The sequence below is a fragment of the Xenopus laevis genome, chromosome 9_10L (assembly GCF_017654675.1).
Source record: "Xenopus laevis strain J_2021 chromosome 9_10L, Xenopus_laevis_v10.1, whole genome shotgun sequence".
NCBI lineage: Eukaryota > Metazoa > Chordata > Amphibia > Anura > Pipidae > Xenopus > Xenopus laevis.
This window is the reverse complement of record NC_054387.1, coordinates 82,149,745-82,172,344: the sequence shown is the minus strand read 5'-3', so window position 1 is coordinate 82,172,344 and position 22,600 is coordinate 82,149,745. Positions and strand designations below refer to the sequence as shown.

General features: G+C 38.6%; 1 protein-coding gene across 3 annotated transcripts in view; it reads right to left on the bottom strand.

Annotated features, from left to right (window-relative positions):
- Positions 1 to 10,118: 10,118 nt before the first annotated feature.
- Positions 10,119 to 22,600, bottom strand: part of pcnt.L (pericentrin L homeolog) — a 78,816-nt gene continuing 66,334 nt past the window's right edge. For all 3 annotated transcript variants that reach the window (XM_018236024.2, XM_018236026.2, XM_018236025.2), the window contains 16 exons: positions 21,748 to 21,857; positions 20,815 to 20,997; positions 20,274 to 20,447; positions 19,935 to 20,130; positions 19,450 to 19,672; positions 18,818 to 18,959; positions 16,349 to 17,065; positions 15,844 to 16,091; positions 15,670 to 15,763; positions 14,874 to 15,026; positions 13,082 to 13,240; positions 12,151 to 12,389; positions 11,980 to 12,071; positions 11,061 to 11,214; positions 10,856 to 10,983; positions 10,119 to 10,428 (listed from right to left, as the gene is read on the bottom strand). In XM_018236024.2, coding sequence (XP_018091513.1) covers positions 10,385 to 10,428; positions 10,856 to 10,983; positions 11,061 to 11,214; positions 11,980 to 12,071; positions 12,151 to 12,389; positions 13,082 to 13,240; positions 14,874 to 15,026; positions 15,670 to 15,763; positions 15,844 to 16,091; positions 16,349 to 17,065; positions 18,818 to 18,959; positions 19,450 to 19,672; positions 19,935 to 20,130; positions 20,274 to 20,447; positions 20,815 to 20,997; positions 21,748 to 21,857 — 3,056 coding nt within the window. In that variant the 3' untranslated portion in view covers positions 10,119 to 10,384. The remainder of the gene's footprint in view (positions 10,429 to 10,855; positions 10,984 to 11,060; positions 11,215 to 11,979; positions 12,072 to 12,150; positions 12,390 to 13,081; positions 13,241 to 14,873; positions 15,027 to 15,669; positions 15,764 to 15,843; positions 16,092 to 16,348; positions 17,066 to 18,817; positions 18,960 to 19,449; positions 19,673 to 19,934; positions 20,131 to 20,273; positions 20,448 to 20,814; positions 20,998 to 21,747; positions 21,858 to 22,600) is intronic.

Below are 22,600 nucleotides of genomic sequence, written 5' to 3'. Positions count from 1 at the left end.
ATATATGTCTAGCTAAATACTGCTGAAGACTTACCATATCAGGACAGACACAGAAATGGCAACATTTATTATGGGGGGCTTCTGAGCCTCTCATATACTGCTTAACACTAATAAGTGTGACAGTACTGTTTATGGCATCCGCGTCTACTTGACTGTATCACGTGGATGCAGTAGTTAGACTGCTCATGTAATGCGAGAATTGGATTCGCAATAAGTGCCATAAGCGGAGGTGGATGTGGGATTGCCCGTGTATTACAAGAATAGCCGCATATTTGTGCCAGTAAGAGTTATAATCTGACAGCCGCATAAGGAGTTAATATACCGGGTACGGATGACAGACGTTCAGAATCCGCCCACGTATGACGTGTCACTTGGTGATTGGCCGTTTTGAATAGTAACGGCTCTACAGTTGTCTATTTATAGGGGTAAGACTTCGGCCGCTGTATGCCTTTGACAAAGCCTGCGATATGCGGGTGAAACGCGCGTCAGGCGCAATTTAGCTTTGTTAGGCAGGGGGACAGAATCAAAAAATCTTTTTGGGCCTTTGCTTCACAGCTGAAACGGGTGGGAAGCGTTGTGGGTGAAGGGGTGGTTAATCAACGGAATCTGCTTCATTTGGGGTAGAATTTAAACACTTATGCATAATACACCTAGAATATAATAACTCAGTTTGAATAAGTGCACAGTGGGCCAATTTTTGGCACCACTCGCTATTTAGCTGCCTCTATGATAATAGGAGGGTGCCTCTGAGGGTGGATGTGGTGATGGTAATATCCATGCCTGCAAATGATCATTGCAAGTTTAGCTCAATTCACATCTTATTAATCGAGACCAACTGATACCCATTAACATCTGTATACGCAGATTGGCAGGTGGGGTGGCTACCCATTGGGTAGAAATACAGAGTCTCACAAGCGACTGCTTAATGGTTAATGGTTAAATAATTAAGACTAACTGGGACTGGCTTGCCAAAGTTGACAGGTGGGCTGGTTATCCGTTGATAGCCCTATATTCACCTTATGCTCGGCAATCATTGCCTAACTTGGGTTCTATGTCTCCCTGTTCCTAACTTCATTTTAAATGCTCTTCTGGATGTATGGTTTTAACTAATTTATCAGTAAAAGTTAAGTTTTAAATAATTTTGTTCCCTGAGTCATCGGATTCTTTGATGGGGTGGTGAAACTTTAAGGGTTAATCTTTTTCTCTCTCGTATTATCATTAACTGAATCAGCCATCACAACATCACCCGGCAGTACATTTTGAGTTAAATGTTTGCAATTTTAGCAATCTGGTTGCTAAGGTTCAAATTACCCTAGCAACAATGCATTGAATTGAATAAGAGACTGGGGTATGAATAGGAGAGGACCTGAATAGAAAGATGAGTAATCAAAAGCAGCCATAACAATAAAATTGGTAGCTTTACAGAGCATTTGTTTTTTTTAGATTTAGTGGCTCCCATTTGAAAGCAGCTGGAAAGAGCCAGGATAAGAATTAATTAAAAAGTTCTAAAAAAAAAAAAAAATGAAGACCAATTGAAAAGTTGCTTAGAATTAGCCATTCCATAATAACCATTTAATTAGAAGTTTTTGTTTAAATAAGATAATATGGGAAATGACTTTGGAGCATGCTATATAATTGGGTTCTGGGAATAGATGCTATACCTACATCATGCATATAGCCAGAATAGAAAAGGTCCCAGGTTAGGGTGCAGAAAGGAGATGCCGAAACTAGAGACCTTGATATGCATCAAGGCGGTTTTACTAGAGAATGATGCACAGTTTCAAGAAAGAGTTGTTGGGTGTTCTATTTTGTCAAATTATACAGCATTACTGGTATTAATCCATTATTATTACAATGATGATTGACATAAACACAGATATAATTGTGATGCAGCCTTTAAAGGAACAGTTCAGTGTGGGTAAATAGATAGGCAAAATTTAAATAGATAGGCAAAATTTAAATAGATAGGCAAAATAAAAAATGTTTCTAATATAGTTAGTTAGCCAGCAATGTAATGTATAAAGGCTGGAGTGAGAGGATGTCTAACATAATAGCCAACTTCCTGCTTTTCAGCTCTCCCATGTAGCCCCCCCCTCTAATCACTGATTGGTTACTGCCTGGTAACCAATCAGTGGAAACCAAGAGAGCTACAAAGTAGGAAGTAGTGTTCTGGCTATTATGTTAGACATCCGGTCATTCCAGCCTGTATAAATTACATTTTTGGCTAACTAACTGTACTGAAAACATTTTTTTATTTTGCACATTGAGCCAATTTATATTTTATACTGAATATTTCCTTTAATATGTTTCCACTGTTTATGATCAGCTATAATTCAGACAGGACAGGCTACCATAGGACCACAGTCTGCATGTCATAGTAATATCCACATAGTAATATCCACATTGTACCTGTTGCAAGTCCCCATTTACTGAGCTGTTTGTCCAGTAAAAGTCTTTTGGGGCAAAACTCGAATTTTTCAAGGCAAAAGAAAAAACTCAAAAGTTTTGGAGATTTATTATACGCCAATTCTGCAAAAAGCCAGGGTGCAAAAAACTGCCATCTCAGACCTGTCGAGGTCCTGTATAAATCAATGTCAGAGGCATCTACCCCAAATTTAAATTGTCATGGTCTTCGGTGGTTGTAGCCTGAAGATCCAACTTTTTTTGGGTTTTCAGGGAAAAAACTTGAAAAATGTAGCTTATCGGGAGAAAATCCCCCAAAAAAACTTACGATTTATTATATACCAGTTCTGCAAAAAGCCAGAATGTAAAAATCTGCCATCTCAGACCTGTCAAGGTCCTGTATAAGTCTTCGGGGAAGAAACTTGAAAAAATTTAGCTTATTGGGAGAAAAGGCCTAAAAAAACTTACGATTCAGGTTTTCACTCGAGTTTTTTACCGATCTGATTAAATCGAGTTCATTTATTAATAAATTAGGCAAAGTCGGGAATGGTAGTTTGGTCAAGCTTTTTTTATTGGGACAATGAGTTCGGATTTTAGTAAATAACCCCCTCAGTGTTTTGGACTGGAATTCAAAATAGGTGCTGGCATTTCCATCCACCAGCCCACTAAATAGTGACTGTTTATGGCATTTTACAGCAGCCCCTGTGCACTGGTGCTCTGTTTATAATTTGATCAATAACTAACCTTAGTTTCTGCTGTTAAACACATATTTGGGTGACACTCTGCAGTTTTCCTTCTTTCCTCTTCTAGGTATGTGGAATTTGATAATAATTTCTAAACCAGTGTTGTACGGAACAACTAATAGATAAACGTGCTTGCAAGAATGAACTTATTCCCTTGAACATATATTTCCGAAAAACGTTAGCCTATTATGTGGTTTATTATACTGCCCTATTATATTTGCAGCCTAATTAAACAGGCACTTACCCGACTGCCATCAGACCCCTCAGGGCCCAGCAAGTGTGTATCTGAGAGACTGCACTCTGAACATATTTCCTCAGTTTGCAGGATTCAAAATTTTCACCTGATCCTCCGTCTTCCATTTGATGGGACAGCAGGAAATTGCAGGTGTGGATTATTCCAGGCAACTGATAAAAGAGAATAAATTAAAAAAAAATATTTTTTTTTTCACAGTCAGTACTTAGCTATTAGGGCTTGCAATGTTTTATGGATTCCCAAGAACAGGGAATTGATCAGTCCAATGAGTATTGGCACACTTAGGGCAGAATATGTAATGGGTGCATTGTTAAAAAAAAAAAAAAAATATATATATATATATATATATATATATACACAGTATATATACAGTATATATATATATATATATATATATATATATATCCACGAATATCAGAAAACCAGTACACCCATGTAAAAAAAATTCACCTCTTTATTTTTATCATATCATAGTCCAACTTTTCTGTCCCATTAGGACCTTTTTCAAGGATGATACAATACCATTTCAACAAACTTTAAATACCATTGTTCATTTGAACTAACCAATCAGTGCACAATATCCCTATTAATCAATTAAGTGTTTTTTTGACAAACATCATTTAGTGACCATCTTTGCCTGTGTACCATGTAAAGTTAAAATTTCAATTAAGCTGATATTATATCATCATAAATATTATAATTTAGTGGATAAAACAATGTATAAAACGGTGCATAAAATGAACCTGTGATTTAAATTTTCATCCACTAGATGTCACCAGTGTACCTCATAAGCTTTTGTTACAAAACATCCTAAAAGAAAAAAGGAAACAAAATTGTACCCAATTTGTATTTTATAATCTATAAACATTTCCTTCCACTGTAAAAACCACCAAAGAATTGCTAAAGGTCTATATCTATTTGTTTAAGCCGACTTTTCAAACATTGCATTATTATTTAAATCGGAAAACAACCCAAATGAACCTGTCTATTCATACCCTTAGGTGTAAAACAGTTTAATTGGTAAATCCAAAGGGCTTCCCTTCTTAGGAACATTTTTTCTATATTACCACCTCCTGGCTGGATGTGCCCGTATCTGTTCAATAGGCATGCATCAAAAGGAAGAGGCATCATGTTTGGCTTCAGGCCACTGCTTTGCCTATGGCTGTTGGGCTATATCGTGAGCAGGTTTTAGCACAGTATCACGCACATTTGCATTTTCACAGCTTCACAAATGCTGGCTCTGAGCCTGTCAATGGGGCTACAGGAAGGCACGGAGGACAGTACATTGACTCTCTTCAGCCTGAATGCAAAACACAAGCTAAGGAAATCGGATGATCCGCTCAGTGTGTCCTTGCCCTAAACTACAACCACTTATAAGGTTCATTAAATAATCTCACCAAAGATGTTCAGAGATGCGGTCAACATGTTCCTTGAAGACTGAAGATTCTGAGCCATCCGCATGCCAACGGACCAACCTTGGACATCACCTTGGAAATCTAAAGATACAAGGTCTCATTTCAACCACTAGGTTAAAAAATTGAGCAATTAAAACAACGTACAATGAGCTCTTGCACATACTTGTATTCTACAAGACTGGTGCAGTGTGGCAATTTGCTACTTTCACCAAATTTGGTAGATGGGATGCAAGGAAACCCTGAAAATAACACCTGTTCTTACCCGTTTTAACCAGTACAAGGCATCCTTTGCATATTGTAACTATAGGCACTTAAAGGGCCAGTAACATCAAAAAATGAAATTATTTTAAAGTAATAAAAATATAATGCAGTGTTGCCCTGCACTAGTAAAACTGCTGTGTTTGCTTTAAATAAAAAAGCTGCTGTGTAGTCATGGGGGCATCTATTCAAAGGAGAAAAGATAGCAGATAAATTGCATAGAACATAATGGTGTTATCTGTAATCCACTATTTAACCTGTACCATATAGTCTTTTTTCAATTTCCACCATTGCTACACAGCAGCTTGTTCATATGAACTATAGTAGTGTTTCTGAAGCAAACACATCAGTTTTATCAGTGCACGGCAACAGTACATGATATGATATAAAATTGTTTCTAAAATCCTAATGTCTCAATTGTACCCTAACCTTTAGTTTGAAACTATAATCTGTAGGGCCCTCTAATCTTATTGTACTATGCAAACCCTTGTTTGTGATCTACCATTTATTCCCTGTTTGTTATATTTTGTCGGCGCTATATAAATAAATGATGATGATATTTTCATTACTTTAACACTTTCATTTTTCGGTTTTACTGTTCCTTTAAGGATGCACCAAATGATCTTGCAAGCCATTGAAGGGCCTAAGGTGATCACATCTATGTCTAGACTTTTCCCTTGGAGACATATGCTCAATCAATTAGCTGGTGCAAACATTGACACCTACAATATCTGGCATAAAATGTTGTGCCTAAATGCAGTGGGCACAATTATGCTGGAGTTCTGCGAAAAATATTGAGCTGTGGTTGAATAAACCATGGCAAACTGTACAAATGATTTGACCTTATTATTCAACGAGTAAACAAGCCTTACAGAGTAATAGTTGGCTCTGTGAAAAGTGCTGAATTGCAAAGTATGCTCCAGTGTCCTATTTAACACTCACTAGCCCAATGCGGATACATTTGGTGAATCTGTCATCTGCTGCAATGTGATCATACAACTCATGCAGTGCTCGGCACCGGATGGCAGGGATGTGATAGGACTCATATATATTCATTGAAGCTGTAAAGACCTATCAACATACCTCTATAAACACATATATTAGAAATTGAATACCAGAAGAAAAGACCCAACTTAAAGCTAGTTACACATAGAAAAATATTCTTCTGTGGTCAGACCACCAAAGAGATTCAAGAATCTGGACCCGGACAAGCTAACGGATCACATGGAGACGACACATGCAATTTGGTCATCCTGTGGGAACATTGTTTACACCACTGATATGTACATGATAGCATCTGAGGCGCAGAGATGAAAACCTGTAAGATGCAATGTGCCTCAAACTGTGAGAAAACAAAGAAAAAAATCAGCAGTGCCACAGAGTGTTTAGTATGGGGACTACATACAAACAAAATTACATAGTTAAATCGGGTTGAAAAAAGTCAAAGTCCATCAAGTTCAACCCCTCCAAATGAAAACCCAGCATCCATACTTGGCAGGGATATACTGTATATACTCTACACAGGACTCTGCCTGTGGTAAGACATCTTACCATAAGCAATGTTAAGCAGAGAACTTTCCAAAGAACTTTCATTTGAAACAACATAGGTGGTTCTTCACAGTCAGGACAGTGAGGTTGTGGAATGCACTGTCGGGTGATGTTGTGATGGCTGATAATTACTTTAAAGGGATACTGTCATGGGAAAAAATTTTTTTTTCAAAATGAATCAGTTAATAGTGCTGCTCCAGCAGAATTCTGCACTGAAATCCATTTCTCAAAAGAGCAAACAGATTTTTTTATATTCAATTTTGAAATCTGACACGGGGCTAGACATTTTGTCAATTTCCCAGCTGCCCCATGTCATGTGACTTGTGCCTGCACTTTAGGAGAGTAATGCTTTTTGGCAGGCTGCTGTTTCTCCTTCTCAATGTAACTGAAGGAGTCTCAGTGGGACATGGGTTTTTACGATTGAGTGTTGTTCTTAGATCTACCAGGCAGCTGTTATCTTGTGGTAGGGAGCTGTTATCTGGTTACCTTCCCATTGTTCTTTTGTTTGGCTGCTGGGGGGAAAAAGGGAGGGGGGTGATATCCCTCCAACTTGCAGTACAGCAGTAAAGAGTGATTGAAGTTTATCAGAGTACAAGTCACATGACATGGGGCAGCTGGGAAATTGACAAAATGTCTAGCCCCATGTCAGATTTCAAAATTGAATATAAAAAAATCTGTTTGCTCTTTTGAGAAATGGATTTCAGTGCAGAATTCTGCTGGAGCAGCACTATTAACTGATTCATTTTGAAAAAATTTTTTTTTCCCATGACAGTATCCCTTTAAGAATGGCTTGGATGATTTTTTGGAGAGACAGAATATCAAAGGCTGTGATAATAAACGCTATGGTTGGTATAGATATGGGTATATATAACTTATGTGAAAGTATGGAGGGGTGAAAAAGGCAGGAACTAGGGGTAGGTAGAAGGGACACTGGCCTAGGGCGCAACGATGGGGGGGGGGGCACTCTGTTAACTACCCCTAGTCTGTATTCATTAGGGATGTACCGAATCCAGGATTCGGTTCGGGATTCGGCCAGGATTCTGCCTTTTTCAGCAGGATTCGGCCGAATCCTTCTGTCCGGCCGAACCGAATTTGCATATGCAAATTAGGGACGGAGAGGGAAATCGCGTGACTTTTTGGAAGTAAAAAATGTTTTCCCCTTCCCACCACTAATTTGCATATGCAAATTGGGATTTGGTTCGGTATTCGGCAGAATCCAAAATAGTGGATTCAGTGCATCCCTAGTATTCACACCCCCCTGCCTCTCCTGTTCCGGACATGCAAGCACGAGGAGCAGTGTGGCCAGCTGGGTTGCCTAGTGTGCCCAGTCAGCACAGATGGCTCCAATCATGATCATCTTGAGGGCAAATAGCTGCACAAGCCTTCTCATATGAGGAGTTATCTTTAATAGAATAGTACCACTAGCTTGCAGACTACACAGCATAGATGCTTCTTCATGATATATAGAACAAGACTTTGGTTATAGAACCTTCCAGTCAATGTGCCCAATAGCATAATGGAGAGTTAGGTAATTTAACTGCACACAGGCTTCTTCAACCCTCAACTAATAAAAACCCCTACCCCTCCATAGTCCCCCCCCCAGGTGTTAACACCTGTAAATGCCCCAAATCCTGTAATTACCCCTCGTTAGAGTTATCGCAACTGAGCTCATGAGCGCCATCTTCAGTACTTTGCTAATCTTCGGAAAGTAAGTGCGTTATTAGCGCATTCGCAGTTGGAGCAGTATTCCGCTTCGTGATAAATGCGCTTGCGCCGAAAGTGATGCCAAATGGAAGAAGAACTGAAGCGCAAAGATGGCGCCTGTGAGCTCTGCTGACTCTACGAGGGGTAATTATAGCATATGGTGCATTTACAGGTTTAACACCTGTGTGTGGGGGAGCAGGCAGGGGGAGGCTATGGAGGGTAGGGGTTTTTATTAGTTTGGGGGAGGTGTTTATTATAAAAACGGTAGACATTTTTTTATCAACGTATATTGGAGATAGATTTCTTTTTCAATCAAGATAGCAAAAAATGGGATTTTATTTTTTTGCCTTGACCTACCTTTTAACTAAAGGACACTAGGTTATGTCATGCAAAAGAAAGACTTATTATCCACCCAGCCAATCTCTGCAGAATACATTTTGATTCACACAGACAAAGCTGCAGAGCCCATATGGTTTCAGACACAAATAAAATGGCACAATTCAGTAGTAAGATTATTACCGACACACTTGGCTCTTTTAGGTTGGTGCCAAAATGATTGCAAAACAAATACTAAAAACAAGCTGCACAACACACTCATGCATGTTTAAGGGGTTTTCAAAGTTTACTTTTAGCAAATTATTGATAATTCTAAGCAACTTTTCAATCGGCCTTCTCTTCTCTTTTTTATAGTTTTTTTTTAAATTATTTGCCTTTTTCTTCTGACTCTTTGCAGCTTTCAAATGGGGGTTACTGACCCCATCTAAAAAACAAATGTTCTGTAAGGACACACATTTATTGTTATTGCTATATATTATTGCTCATCTTTCTATTCAGGCCCTCTCCTATTCATATTCTAGTCTCTTACCAATCAGTGCATGGTGGCTAGGGTCATTTTGACTCTGGCAACAAGATTATTGAAATTGCAAACTAGACAGCTGCTGAAAACCCCCCCGAAATAACTCAAATTGTCTTAGAACAATGCTCTCTGTATCCTACCAAGTAATTTTAAAGGTGAACAATCCATTTAATAATTTTATCTAACTTCTGTGATTTGCCATACAAACATAATATATAAAAATTTAAAGATGTTTCTCAAATTCATGTCATGGCAGCTGCACAAAGGTCAAAATTCAGTGAGTCCAGTAATAGAAATTATAACTCCCTGCTGAACCAAGGGGAAGCCTGTTAGATATATTTTGCCTTTTTTTATTTGGATGAAATCATTAGATACGTGCATAACCAGGCTCGGACTTTGGATTCTGGGAAATGTCAAAGGGGCTGCAATAAGATGCCCGGTTGGATGGAAGGGTGGGGACTCTTTGGGCCTATTTGTACTTGGAATGCCACAGCCTATTTTGACTGCCAGTCTACACAGGCATAACCTAGTACAGGTATGTGAGCAGCAAACTCAATATCCATCATCAGATTTAACATTTTATGACCTCCTTTGCTACATGAATTGGAAGATAACCCTTGCTATAACAGCCACTAAGGGTCCATTTATCATGCTGTGTATAAAGTGAAGCGAAGCATTAGCGGTGATGCTGCCCAGAGCAACCAATCAGCAATTAGATTTCAACAGTTAGAAAACAAAAGCAGAGATCTGATTGGTTGCTATCACTAGTAATGTTTAACTCCACTTTTTACACAGCATGATAAATAGACTCGTATTTGTATAATATTAGTGACTACATAGATGTGAATGATTGGGCATTCTTTATCACAGACGGATTGCAAAGTGTAGGTTTAAGGTGACATGGGGCAAAAGACAAAAAAGAAAAAAAAAAAAACACATTTGTAAACATAGGTTTATTTAGTACAAAATTCAACTTTACATAAAAAGTACCAGCTACCCTGTATTTTTCTCCTCTGTGTGTGTGTCCAGTAATGTATTCATTCTGTGACTGTGCGAAATACTACTCCCAATATATATATATATTTATAAAACCTACTATACATTTTACAAGTGCTAAAAACTCAGTGCACATAAAAGTGTACATTGTATAGGAAAATATAAGCTGGTATTTTTCCAAGTGGGAAGATTGAAGAAGACTTTGTTTTCATTTTCGGATATATTTGTTTCTGGAGAGCTCTGGAGAGGTACCTGAAAATAAAGAGAGAGTGTGCAAGTCAGCATTCACAAAACAAAATCAGTTGTTGCTTATTGTATTAGAGGTAGTGGACAGACATGTTGCAGTTGGGAAAAACGCAGGAAGCACACTCGGGATTATAGAGACATGCCACAGCTGGTGTGCTTGCACTAACAGGCCAATGGGATTTCAGCACACCAACCTTATAAATATTTGAATAAGCCCCAATCAGCTATCATATGGGAAAGTGATAAGACTGAGCTCACTCAAGACAAGACATCAAGTATGACTTTTGCATAGGTTCCTGGGCTAAGTTTGACCCCTTATAAGACAATGATAGAGACATGAAGCTTAATGTCTGTGTATTCATGAGTTCCCATGCAAGGAGATGGTATGGATAGGACATAATGCTGTTTGGTTCTATTCATATTGGATTTTTACCATTCTGCAGTCCACCTAATCTTTGCTGAACCAGCTCTAGGTGTCGGATGTACTCAGAGATTGAGCGCTCTGGATCATGACTTGTGCTCTGAGGTTGTTCAGGAGTCAGGGCAGGAGAGCTGCCACTTCTGCAGAAAGGAATAAATGCTGTAAGTTTGCTGTGCTATTTGTTCTGCACCCTGTGATACCCTGCTCTGATACTTACCTGTTGTGAGTCCAGTGGGTTGTCTTTGGAGAGTGGATGCTTGTTGACACGGGGCTGGGCCGGAGGCACAAAGGCACGTCTTTTGTGGGAGGGGAGTTTAAAAGGACACTGCCAATATTCTGCTGATGTAAGATATCTGTCCTAGTGAGAGGCCCTGGAAATATAAAGTGGTAAATCCATAAAGTGCAGAAACCCTACATAGCCTCAAATGTACAACTTTTCTATCACTGGAAGAGCTCTGGGCAAACAAATCAAGTATGTAGACTGTTCTGCTGCATTGCTTAAAGGAAAACTATACCCCCAAAATGAATACTTAAGCAACAGATAGTTTATATCAAACTGAATGACATATTAAAGAATCTTACCAAACTGGAATATATATTTACATAAATACTGCCCTTTTACATCTCTTGCCTTGAACCACGATTTCGTGACTCTATCTGTGCTGCCTCAGAGATCACCTGACCAGAAATACTACAACTCTAACTGTAACAGGAAGAAGTGAGGAAGCAAAAGGCAGAACTCTGTCTGTTAATTGGCTCATGTGACCTTACATGTGGTTTGTATGTGTGCACAGTGAATCTTACGATCTCAGGGGGCGGCCCTTATTTTTTAAAATGGCAATTTTCTATTTATGATTACCCAATGGCACATACTACTAATAATGTATATTATTATGATAATGGTTCATTTACATGAAGCAGGGTTTTACACATGAGCTGTTTTACTCAGTATCTTTTAATAGAGACCTACATTGTTTGGGGGGTATAGTTTTCCTTTAAAGAGACATAGAACTTTTACCAAACAGACTGTAGATTTGGGACTGAAAATCCAATGGCATACATTGCATTGTTAAAAGTGACAGTATACCCCTTTATTCAATGTTCATTTGCACTAGGGAACAATGTGGCCAACGTACCTTGCTTAAATGCAGCAGATGTCTGTACTACAGGATCTTCTAGGACAGCCTTTTTATTTATTTTGTGCCACTTCCGTACTAGAAACTTTAACCTGAAACATAAATATAGCATTTATTAGATTTATCCTAAATGCATATTAAGACAAAATTATCCAAATGCGTCATGCATACCTGGATATTGCAATTACAGCTCTCACAGCGGATCGGAACTTGGTGAGGGCTGGCTTCTCAGTGACTGGAATCTGCAGGTCTGAAGGCGACGGGTAAACTCCCATACGGGCAATCAGAGATAATGTAGCTTGTTCACAAGCTTGGAAACCACCCAGGAGAAGCAATAGATATTTTTTCTGATAAACTAGAGCTTTACGGAAGCTTTCAGCTCTCAGGTACTTCCTGTGCAGCCGGTGTAGCTACAAATAAAAATTTCATATCTGTGTAAGGCATGTTTTAAAGCCCATCGCCAGTCTTGTAGGCAATACTAAATACAATATGGTGCTGGTTTCACTCTGGGCTAAAAATGATTATATGTAAAAATGGAGCTCCCCATAGATCAGCTATGGTCCATTACTGTGTTTTAAATGAGGGCTGGGTTTGCTAAGGGTTCTTGCCTTGAAATACATGAGGAGAACAATCAATCACAGCCCTGCGGTAATACGAGTGAAGACAGGCTCCAGTTTTCTATCAGGTCACCCTAGCTGTTCATTTGTTCCTGTTCTACAGTGCAGTATGTTGAGTGCTACTGACACCCCTTTAATAAATTAACATCAACAATAGCCCGTAGTCCTATCTGGCAAAGCCGAGAAAGGATAAAGACACAGACATTTACAGATGCCCACTTGGCCAATGTTGAGACAAAAACAATGGGATACCCATTCATGCTCCACATGCAATTATCACGACCATAACTATATAAACATAAATTTATTTGCAACTGAAAAATGGAAGGCAACCTGTGTTTCTGGGGCCCATGTGTTTGAAGGAGCATTTTTATTTTCTATGAGGGTGAAGAATTCTTTAGTTTTTTTCCCCCCCACTGTGCAAGGACCTCCTAATATGCAAGGTTAAAGGCATGCAATGTTATTCAGGTAAACAATCTGCTCACCTTGGAGTTAGGTACATCAGGAACTGGTTGATTTTCTAAGGTCACCTTGGCTAGTTCTGATTCGGCATGTTTAAGTGCAATCTGCAAGTGGCGCCTCTCTCTGTGCCATGCAGCCCGCTCGGCTTCAAAAACAGGTTCTACTGCACTACTAGAGCGCACCTAAACAAAACCAATGATAGCAGAATCATAACCTGCACCCAATATCAGTTTTTTTTTTCATTTATGGTTTGTTACATACAATAAAAGAGGCAAATCTCAATTTATCTGAACCCCAATCATCTAATTAACAGAAAAAAGAAATAGCATTGACACTGGCTGCAGTAAAATAGTTTGTTCACCTTTCAACACTTTTTTAAGTTCAGTTGTTTTCAGATTGTTCAAAAGAATTCACTTATTTTCGATCTTCTATTTTGACTGTTTTTCTAGCAGCTCGAAGGGGGGGGGGGTCACCGAATCTGTAAACGGTTCTAAATTGATACATTTGTTGATACATTTCTTATATTTGGCCCTACTGAATTTTATTAAAAGGGTTGTTCAGCTTTGAGATAACTTAGTATGATGAAGTGATATTCTGATTTGTTTTCATTTTTTATTATTTGTGGTTTTTGAGTTATTTAGCTTTTTATTCAGCAGCTCTTCAATTTGCATCTTAAGCAATCTGGTAACTAGGGGCCAAATTACCCTAGCAACCATGCATTGATTTGAATAAGAGAATGGAATATGAATAGGAGAAGCCTGAATAGAACGATCAGTAATAAAAAGTAACAACAACAAAACATTTGTAGCCTTACAGAGCATTTGTTTTTTAGAAGAGAGACAGCGATGCTCATTTGAAAGCTGCAAAGAGTCCGAAGAAAAAGGCAAATAACTATAAAAAATAAATAATGAAACCCAAATTGAAAAGTTGCTTAGAATTGGATGTTCTAGAACAATAAAAGTTACCTTAAAGGTGAACCACCCCTTTAAAGACAGCTGTTGTAATTGATACAACAGTTACTAAGATGCTGCTGAGAAATGTAGAAACTAATGTAGCAAATTCTAACAGTTCAGAATGTGCACCGGGATCACTGAGTTGCCAGACAAACACCACAGTCAGGAACATTAAACTAGAAACTTTAAAAAAAAAAAGTGGTGGTGGTGAAAAAAAGTGTTTGGTAGGTGAAAAAACACTAAGTTAGAAATAGTATTGTGTTAAAATAAATGGTATTTCTTTTAAACAAATAGTACAATATACTTAATATAATAAATCTTCTTGATGAGTTTAAATGGGGCAAACCACATTTAAGGGGAAAGTTAAAAAACATTTTTACAATTGCAGACAATGGGCAAATTAATGGAGATGTTCATGCTATTACTATGTCTGCAGTAGTGCATTTTATCTTCTTTTGGCTGACCAGACTATTCAGTTCAGTGCATTCTGCTACTAACAAAGGTTCCATGCTACATTCACACAATAATTACCTCTGTAAAAGCTGGCTTCTAACAAACATCACAAACACCAAAAACCAAGTACTTTATCACAGATGGATTCTAAAGCTCAGTATACATAAAGGCTACACAACGTAGATGCATGGTTGCTAGATATATATATATTTCATTCAGCTTTTTGGAAGACCTGTTCATTTCAGATTACGAAGCGGTTGATATGAAATCGATATCTTATGCTCCAAGCTTCAGAGTAAAAACAGTCTGCAAAATCTCCAACATTTGGAAATATAACACTTTTTGCTATTAATGAAGAGAATACAAGAGCTACACAGCTTTAAACTGTTGCTACTATTTTTTCTCCCACCTGTCTTTCAGATGGCTGCTGAAGTCTCTTCAGTTCTGCTAGCTGGCTTTTCAATTCCATTTTGTCCTTAGCAAGTGCAGTTACAGATTTTGTTAACTCCTCATTCTCACTTTGCAGAACATCCATCAGACTATGCGACACTTGCCTCGAAGGCTGCAAGAAAGGCAGCAAGTGTAGAACACATTTAATACATTTTAAAAAAGGAAAAGTGCATATTATGAACAGTCCAATCATGTATGAAGTATCCAGTAACAAAGATCAGACAGCAAATGCACTTACGAGGAGTCATTTTTATCACTTGGTGTTCAGAACACTTGCACTCCTGGTCTCTGCAGAGGAGTGTTAGATTTTTGTTTCTGAACTAAAGTCAGAAACGCAGCCAAGGTGGGCTACACTTCCTGATGCTCCCAAACTTGCGCATTTGAATGACGCGGAATTAAGGCCACCTACACGCCACCCACTTGGATCATGCACTGCTTACTGCAGGCAGCACTCAATTCAAGAGGCATGCATTGGTCTCCGAGATCCAGAAAGGAGTGCAGAGACCTGTTGCCATTTTTCACATGCCCCATGCAACACTGTGTGGGCCATTGCAACTGACCCCTATGGTATTGCCTACAGCTGTATCAAATAGAATGCTACACAATACTAACCTTTCTATGAATCAGTAGTGACAGAATATTGCCAAGATTGAGCTTGATTAAACTATGTAAACCAAACAATAGATTTTTGGACTTTAAGCAAGTAGAACATGAAGCGCAACTGTTGAAAGTAGTATACAGTAATAATCATTCACCTTTCCACAGCTTCTCTTTAAATCGGTTTTCAGCTCAGATAATGTGTCCAGTAAAGATGTCACCGCCTCCTCGTCTGGGTAGCTTGGCAACTTCCTTTAAAGCAAAGAAGGAATTGTTTCTAACAGTTTATAGTAAATTGGAACAACATTATGCAAATTGCATATAGTTCTCACCTGTCAATGTTCTTGATTACCCATTCTCTCACCTGGAGGACCATCTGGGACAGTTGATGCCAAACCTTTTCTAGTCCCTTTGTGTATATTGTGTCAATATCAGAAAATATTTTGGTAGGGCTGAATGATTCTTTCTGGAACTGGAGTTTGCGGGAAGCTATAGCACGTTCTTGCTCCTCTAGTTCTGCCAGCATGTGCTGCAGTTCCTGGATACGATGCTGATCTCTGTCATGTTGTTGCTGCAAGCTCTGTAGGAAGATTGTCAAGTTACTGCCTAAATAAAGACCAGCTGCAACTTTAATACCCATAACTTGCTTACAAAACAGTGTGCCTGCACCCAACTCTGAATTTCTAAATTTGAGCAATGGTCATTTTATTTATAAATGATTCTGCTAAAAATTTTTACTGTTATACTGAAGAATATGCTCTAAAGAGAACAATGACAAATGTATTCATGACATTTATCACAAGTGGTAAAAACTTGATTCTATCCTGAAGTACCCACCAATATCTTTTTCTCTCGCTCTTCTTCTTGAGCTTTCTTTGCCTCATTCTGCTGCTCTCTTTTCCTATCCTTCTCCTTTTCTTTTACCCAACATCTCTCTTCTTCTTGGTAAATAAAAAGTTGTGCTTGGTACTGATCCCGCTCTTTCTGCAGGTTGCTCTCACGGAACCTAAGCTGTTCCAAGGTGTTGTCTAACTGCTGTTTCTGACTCTGCAAAGAATCCAGCATAGCCCGTAGCTTGATGCTTGTCTCTCGTACTTTCTGGGTTTCTTCCCTACTGGCTTGCACTTCTGCTTCCAGCTGTCTCTTTGCATGGATAGCTTGTTGTTGAGTCTTTTCCATCATAGCAGCTAAATCCTTTGCCCGGCTTCGTTCCCCTTCTAACTGGCTCCTCAGTGTGAGCGCTGCATTGTGTTCCTGAACTTTCTCCTGGTCTTTCCGGGACAGCTCCTGGGAGTGTTGCTGCTTAAGCTGTTCCAACATATTACGTTCAAGTGTTAAAGTATTGGACACTTTCTGCGATTGTTGCCTCTCTTTAGCCAATTCTTGTTTCATCTCGGACAGTTTGTTTTGCTCCAAAGCAAGAAGTGCCTCAGCCCGAGACTGCTCAATCTGCAAATCTTTCTTCAAGTTGCTGCAGCAGGTTTGTTCATGTTGCAAAGCTGCAGAGAGGTTGTTATTCTGCAGTTGCAGTTCTTCTAGTGATTCAGACAACTCCTGTCAACAGAGAAACAAAGTTAATTAAAAATGACTATTTTGCCAACCAAAGAATACAAAGCCTTAGACATCTACTAAACTCTGATAAATAAACCCAGATGGTAAAAGCTCAACCCTGAAATCATTTCAATGCTCTCTTTCTTTCAAGCAGACTTGACAGATATTTCATATCTACTATTTTAACACGATCACCAGTAATGCTATTTGTTGCAGGGAAATGTAATACCTTTTTCATAAAGTATGGGAAACTTCTAATCATCTGTAAGAGCACTACAAAAAATGTCGAACTCAAGGGATTTATAGGCTTTTGAGCTTTAAAGGCTAAAATGCCATATTTAAAGGAATTATTCAGTATAAAAATAAAACTTGGTAAATGGATAGGTTGTGCAATATAATTAGACAAAAATGTAATCTGTAACGGCTGGAGTGTCTGGATGTCTAACATAATAGCCAGAACACGGCCTTTGCAGCTCTCTAGGTTTCCACTGAAACCTGCACTGATTGGTTACCAGGCAGTAACCAATCAGTGACTTCAGGGGGGCCACATGGGTCATAACTGTTGCTTTTGAATCTGAATTGCATCCTGAGGAAACATCAAAAGAGGCTGGCACAAGCAGAACCACACCAGGTAGAGAAGCAGAGGCCACATGGTAAAAGTTAAAAATGTACATTTTCTGCTGAAGGTGTGCATCCGGGTCCACCGTACACCGTACACCGTAGTAAGCTATCATAATGTATCATATAAACTTTTTTTCCCTGCATGCTGAGGATCAATTGCAAACTCACTGAACAGTTATGCCCCATGTGGCCCCCTTCAATCTGCTGACTAACTCAAAGTTAGAGAGCTAAAAAGCAGGAAGTAGTGTTCTGTTCTGCTAGACATCCAGTCACTCTAGCCTTTATACATTACATTTTTGGCTAACTATATTAGAAACATTTTTTATTTTGCACAGCCTATTTACCCAGTTTTTATTTTTACACTGAAATGATCCTTTAATATAATGACTTTACTGCATCAGCCTAAAGTTTCAGCTTGTCAATAGCAGCAATGATTTAGGATTTTAAACTTGTCACAGGGAGTCACCACCTTGGAAAGTGTCTGCGCCACTCACATGCTCAGTGGGCACTGAGCAGTTGTTGAGAAGCGAAGCTTAGGGGTTGTAGCAAATTATCAAGCAGAAAATGAGGTTGGCCTGTAATATAAACTGATGCTACAGGGCAGAATATTAAATTATGATGCTAGTTGTACTGGTTTCTGTGCTGCCATGTAATAATTATCTGTATTAATTACTAATCAGCCATATATTGTGACATTTATATTCTATGTGTACTGTATATTGTGACTTAGTTACTGAGTTTAGGGACCGACAGCAGCACAGAGCATGTGCAGTGAATCCACAGAAAAGAAGATGGGGAGCTGCTGGGGCATCTATGGAGTCAAAGATCTTTACTGATAAGGCTGTGGGCACACAAGGCTGATAGGCTCCAAATCAATGAAGCAGGGGCACTCTCAGTCTGCAAAAATACACAGGCTGACAACAGCCACAGCCATCAGTCTGTGTGCCACAGCCAGGCTGTGGTTGCCTTGGGCTGGTAAAGAAGCCCAAAACACAAGGGACAATATTTCTAGCCTACTTCTTTAGTTAAGATTTAGTTCTCCTTTAACCCCCAGTGCTTCTCAGCAGCCAAATGTGGTTCTCTGGGCAAAGTAGCTAGGAAATGAAAGCAACCAAGATCATTTAAAAGTTCTACCTGCAAAGTTTTTTCATAGCGTTCCTGACTCTGCTGTTGAAGAATTTTCTCTTCCTCCAAGCGTTTACTTCCCAGTTCTTGTTGAGTATGCAATTTTTCCATGTAAACAGACACAGTCTGTTCTTTGCTCTCCAGCTCCTCTCTGTAAATAACCAAAAAATATATTCTGTCATACAACAGCTGGGCAGCAACGGATTCATTTTTCATTTAATACAGATCATGATTATGGAACCAGAACATACTAAAAAATCTCAGAGCAAGCAGGATACTTGTATAAATACACACAGTTTAGTTCACCTTAGCACACACAAATGACAAGTTCTGCTTGCATGGCCTACAACAGGGATGCCAGCTAAAATAATTACAAATTCATTGAATTAGATTGAGAAAACTCATATCGCAGCAATTAAAACTACCACACACACAAGCCATTGTTTCAAAAACATAATGGAAAGTAGCCAGGTCATGTTGATCTAATGGTAAACTGAAATCTACCTTTTGGTCACCTCTGGCTTACAAGATAATAGAGCTTTAGAAGGTTGGTCACAGCCCAATGCAAATGTTCAAGAGAAAGAGGGCATGTAAAAGACTATTAACACAAAAGTTTTTTTTATGAATAATTTGAGTTGCACCTTAGTCTGGATATCTCCATCTGGAGTTCCGTCTGTGTTTTTAGAAGTTTCTCCTGTTCAAGTTGCCATTCTTCCTGTTCTGTACGGAGCTGACTGACTGAGCCCTGCTCCACAAGTAGAAGTTGCCGTTGTTCACTAGCTCTTTCTTTCTCTCGGGACAAGGAGGCTTTCAGATCCGCCAGAATGGAAGCTTCCTGCTGTAGTTTATACTCCAGTAACTTCGCTACAATATAAAATACAGTTAATATGTAGTAATGGGGAATTTGATTGTGATTTATGTGAAATCTTTATGATTTATTGTACGCAATGGCTACTCACAAAATGCCAAATATTTGACTGTATTTAAATGTCCCACAAATAAGTACAGTTCAATGCAAAATATAATTGTCATTATAAAAGAAATCGCCACCATGGCCATATCTACTGGACACTAGGAGTAAAAAATATGCTAAATGAAAAGTTCGCTTTGAAAACAGTGTTAGTACCTTGCCTACGCAACTGGTGCTCCCTTATGCTTCCTTTCTCCTCTGTATTAGTTAGAGTCTCCTGTAGCTGCTGTAGCTTCTCTTGATTTTGCAGATGAGCCATCCGTAGTTGTGATCTTAAATCTTGAATTTCAGAGAGAAGGCTACTGCGGTCAGAAGCCAATAGGTGTGCCATTACAAGATGCTTTTGCTCTTCCTTTATAAAAAAAAAAAAAAAAGCAACAAAAAGCCAATTGCAGGGAATATTAACACTTTATTCTAAGGCAAAACACAAATGCCTCCAGGTCTTTTCAGAAAATAAAAATAAGAGTACAGTTTAGAAGGATTCCACGTACGTACCTGTTCTTTTATTAAACGCTCCATTGTTTCTGACATGGAACTTGCATCCACAGAGCCATGATTGCCGAGACATGACTGTAGTTCCAGGCGTAGGTATGCACGCTCACTTTCCAATAAACGCTGCACATTCTGCAACAATTCTTTCCTCCAATCTAAAGCAACATCTGAAGACTCCTGTGTAAAACGAAGGAGGGCACACTGTAGGCAATAAGCTTTGTAGGTTTATTTATTTATTTTTTTATTTTTAGGCAGAGGGGAGTGGGCACTTTTTCCCATTAACATTCCCAGAATCTATCACTGCACCATGGAACAAGGTGAAGGAGGGGTTGCATTAAAACTGTGCTCTCAGGGACTAGTCCCTCCTTAGGTTCAAAGATACTGTGTCAAATTTTAAAAAAATATATACATTTATTTTGGGCAGTTAAGTGTTTAGGCACCTTTTTATAAAAATCCAAATAAAGGAGTTAATGCAAACTATGATAATTCATTAAACTACAGAAGATTTTCTTAATTGTATCTGTTCTCTTTCGATAGGTCTTACCTTCTCCTGCTTCAATGCAGCCTCTGTCAACGCTTTGCTAAGTGTTTGCATGGCATCTTGAAGAGTCTGCTTATCTTTCTGCCAGGTATCTGCCAGCATAGGATCACCAGGTATTTGGTCTATAGGACGCTGTGACAAGGCTAGGATTTTACAGCTCTCCTCGTGTATCATTTGCAGCATACTCTTTAAAAAGAAATAGCAACACCAGCAGTTACATAAAAGCACATAGCATAGTTATATTGTCTCAATGGTGGACCGCCTACAATATTGATAGTAAATACAAAGAGTACATAACTGGAGCTGTCAGACTGTAGGACCAGGGCCTAAATAAAACTTTTTTTTTTTTTTTTTTAGAAACAAAAAATTATTTTAACAGTATCTACTTTGAAAAATGTGGTTTATTCTGATTAATCAGCCAACTGCATAAAATATGATTGCATTTTATTATTGCACTCTTCTTTACTTGCCTAAATTTAAAACTACAAGTTAGTTTATTTATAGTGAGATTATTTTACCTTTCTCAACAAAACTGGGCAGACACAATACAGTATGGTCTGTTGCAAGCTGCAATTGTTGAGTCTAGTTAATGGCTCGGGCCATGGGTAAGAAGATGGGGGATATGCAACCTAGCTCACAAAACATACACAAAGTATTGATTAGCAATTGCAGTGCTCAGTATATCTAAAACAAGACTGTGAAGTGCTGATTGGGTTTAAATTATATAGGTCAATATACAGACCTAAGAAATGTGCCCCTAAATATTATAAAGCAGACAAAGCAGGGTAAAATGTTCAATTATATGTTCCCTTTAATCATAATTTTCAAGAACTGCACGTTCGAACTGCTGTTACATTTTTTTTTCAAGCAGACCTTTTCTAATTATTCAGAGATTGGAAACGGGTGCACATTCAGCGCATGCAACACCAATCCTACCTGTAGATTTTTTGACATTCCTCTCTTTCTCAAATAACCCATACCGAGTCCAGCAAGCTTGCCCTGCATCATCTCTGGTTTACGACCGGTTTCGTAGCCTTCATTGTAAACTGATCAAAAGTTAGAGACAATATTGTTAGTATGGGATTTAAAAGGGTCCGCCACCCAGAAACAGTTTTTTGCGTGATTAAAATTTTTTTTCCCAATATACATTCATTACATATTGCTGTACAGTTATTTGTAAATGTAATTATATTTTTATTATTAAAAGCAGTGTACGTGTGGCTGGTAATATCTGCAATGCTGGTTCTGATACCTGAAACAATGAAGCCGATTAACAGACTTGAAGGAGAATCGACTTTAAAGTTGTTTCAATTGTCAAAACCAAAGAACATAGTAGGATAAAATGCTGCCTTCAATTGCAAATACATTTACAATAGAACTTTAAAATCTACTTTACTTAAAACAGAAGTCCTAGAAAGTCGTGGCATGCATCTCAAAACTTCTAATGACTAATTGATCAAATGCAAGAACCTCAAAAGACCTGGGATACGCGATTGTAAGGACATCATCCTGTATGCTAAAGGTAACTTCATACAGGGGTTTTACGATGTGGGCATCTGGCAATACTTTCTGGACAAGAGATCCCATACTGGATCATTTCGAACAGTAACCGGGGATGAACCTGAGGTTCTCTGAAAGATACTCCATAGAACTGTGCGTCATAGTCCATGTTCAGTCCTTGCATGGCAAATACAGTCATATGAAAGAATTTGGGAACTCCTCTTAATTCTTTGGAGTTTTGTTTATCATTGGCTGAGCTTTCAAAGTAGCAACTTTCAACAGGCCTTAT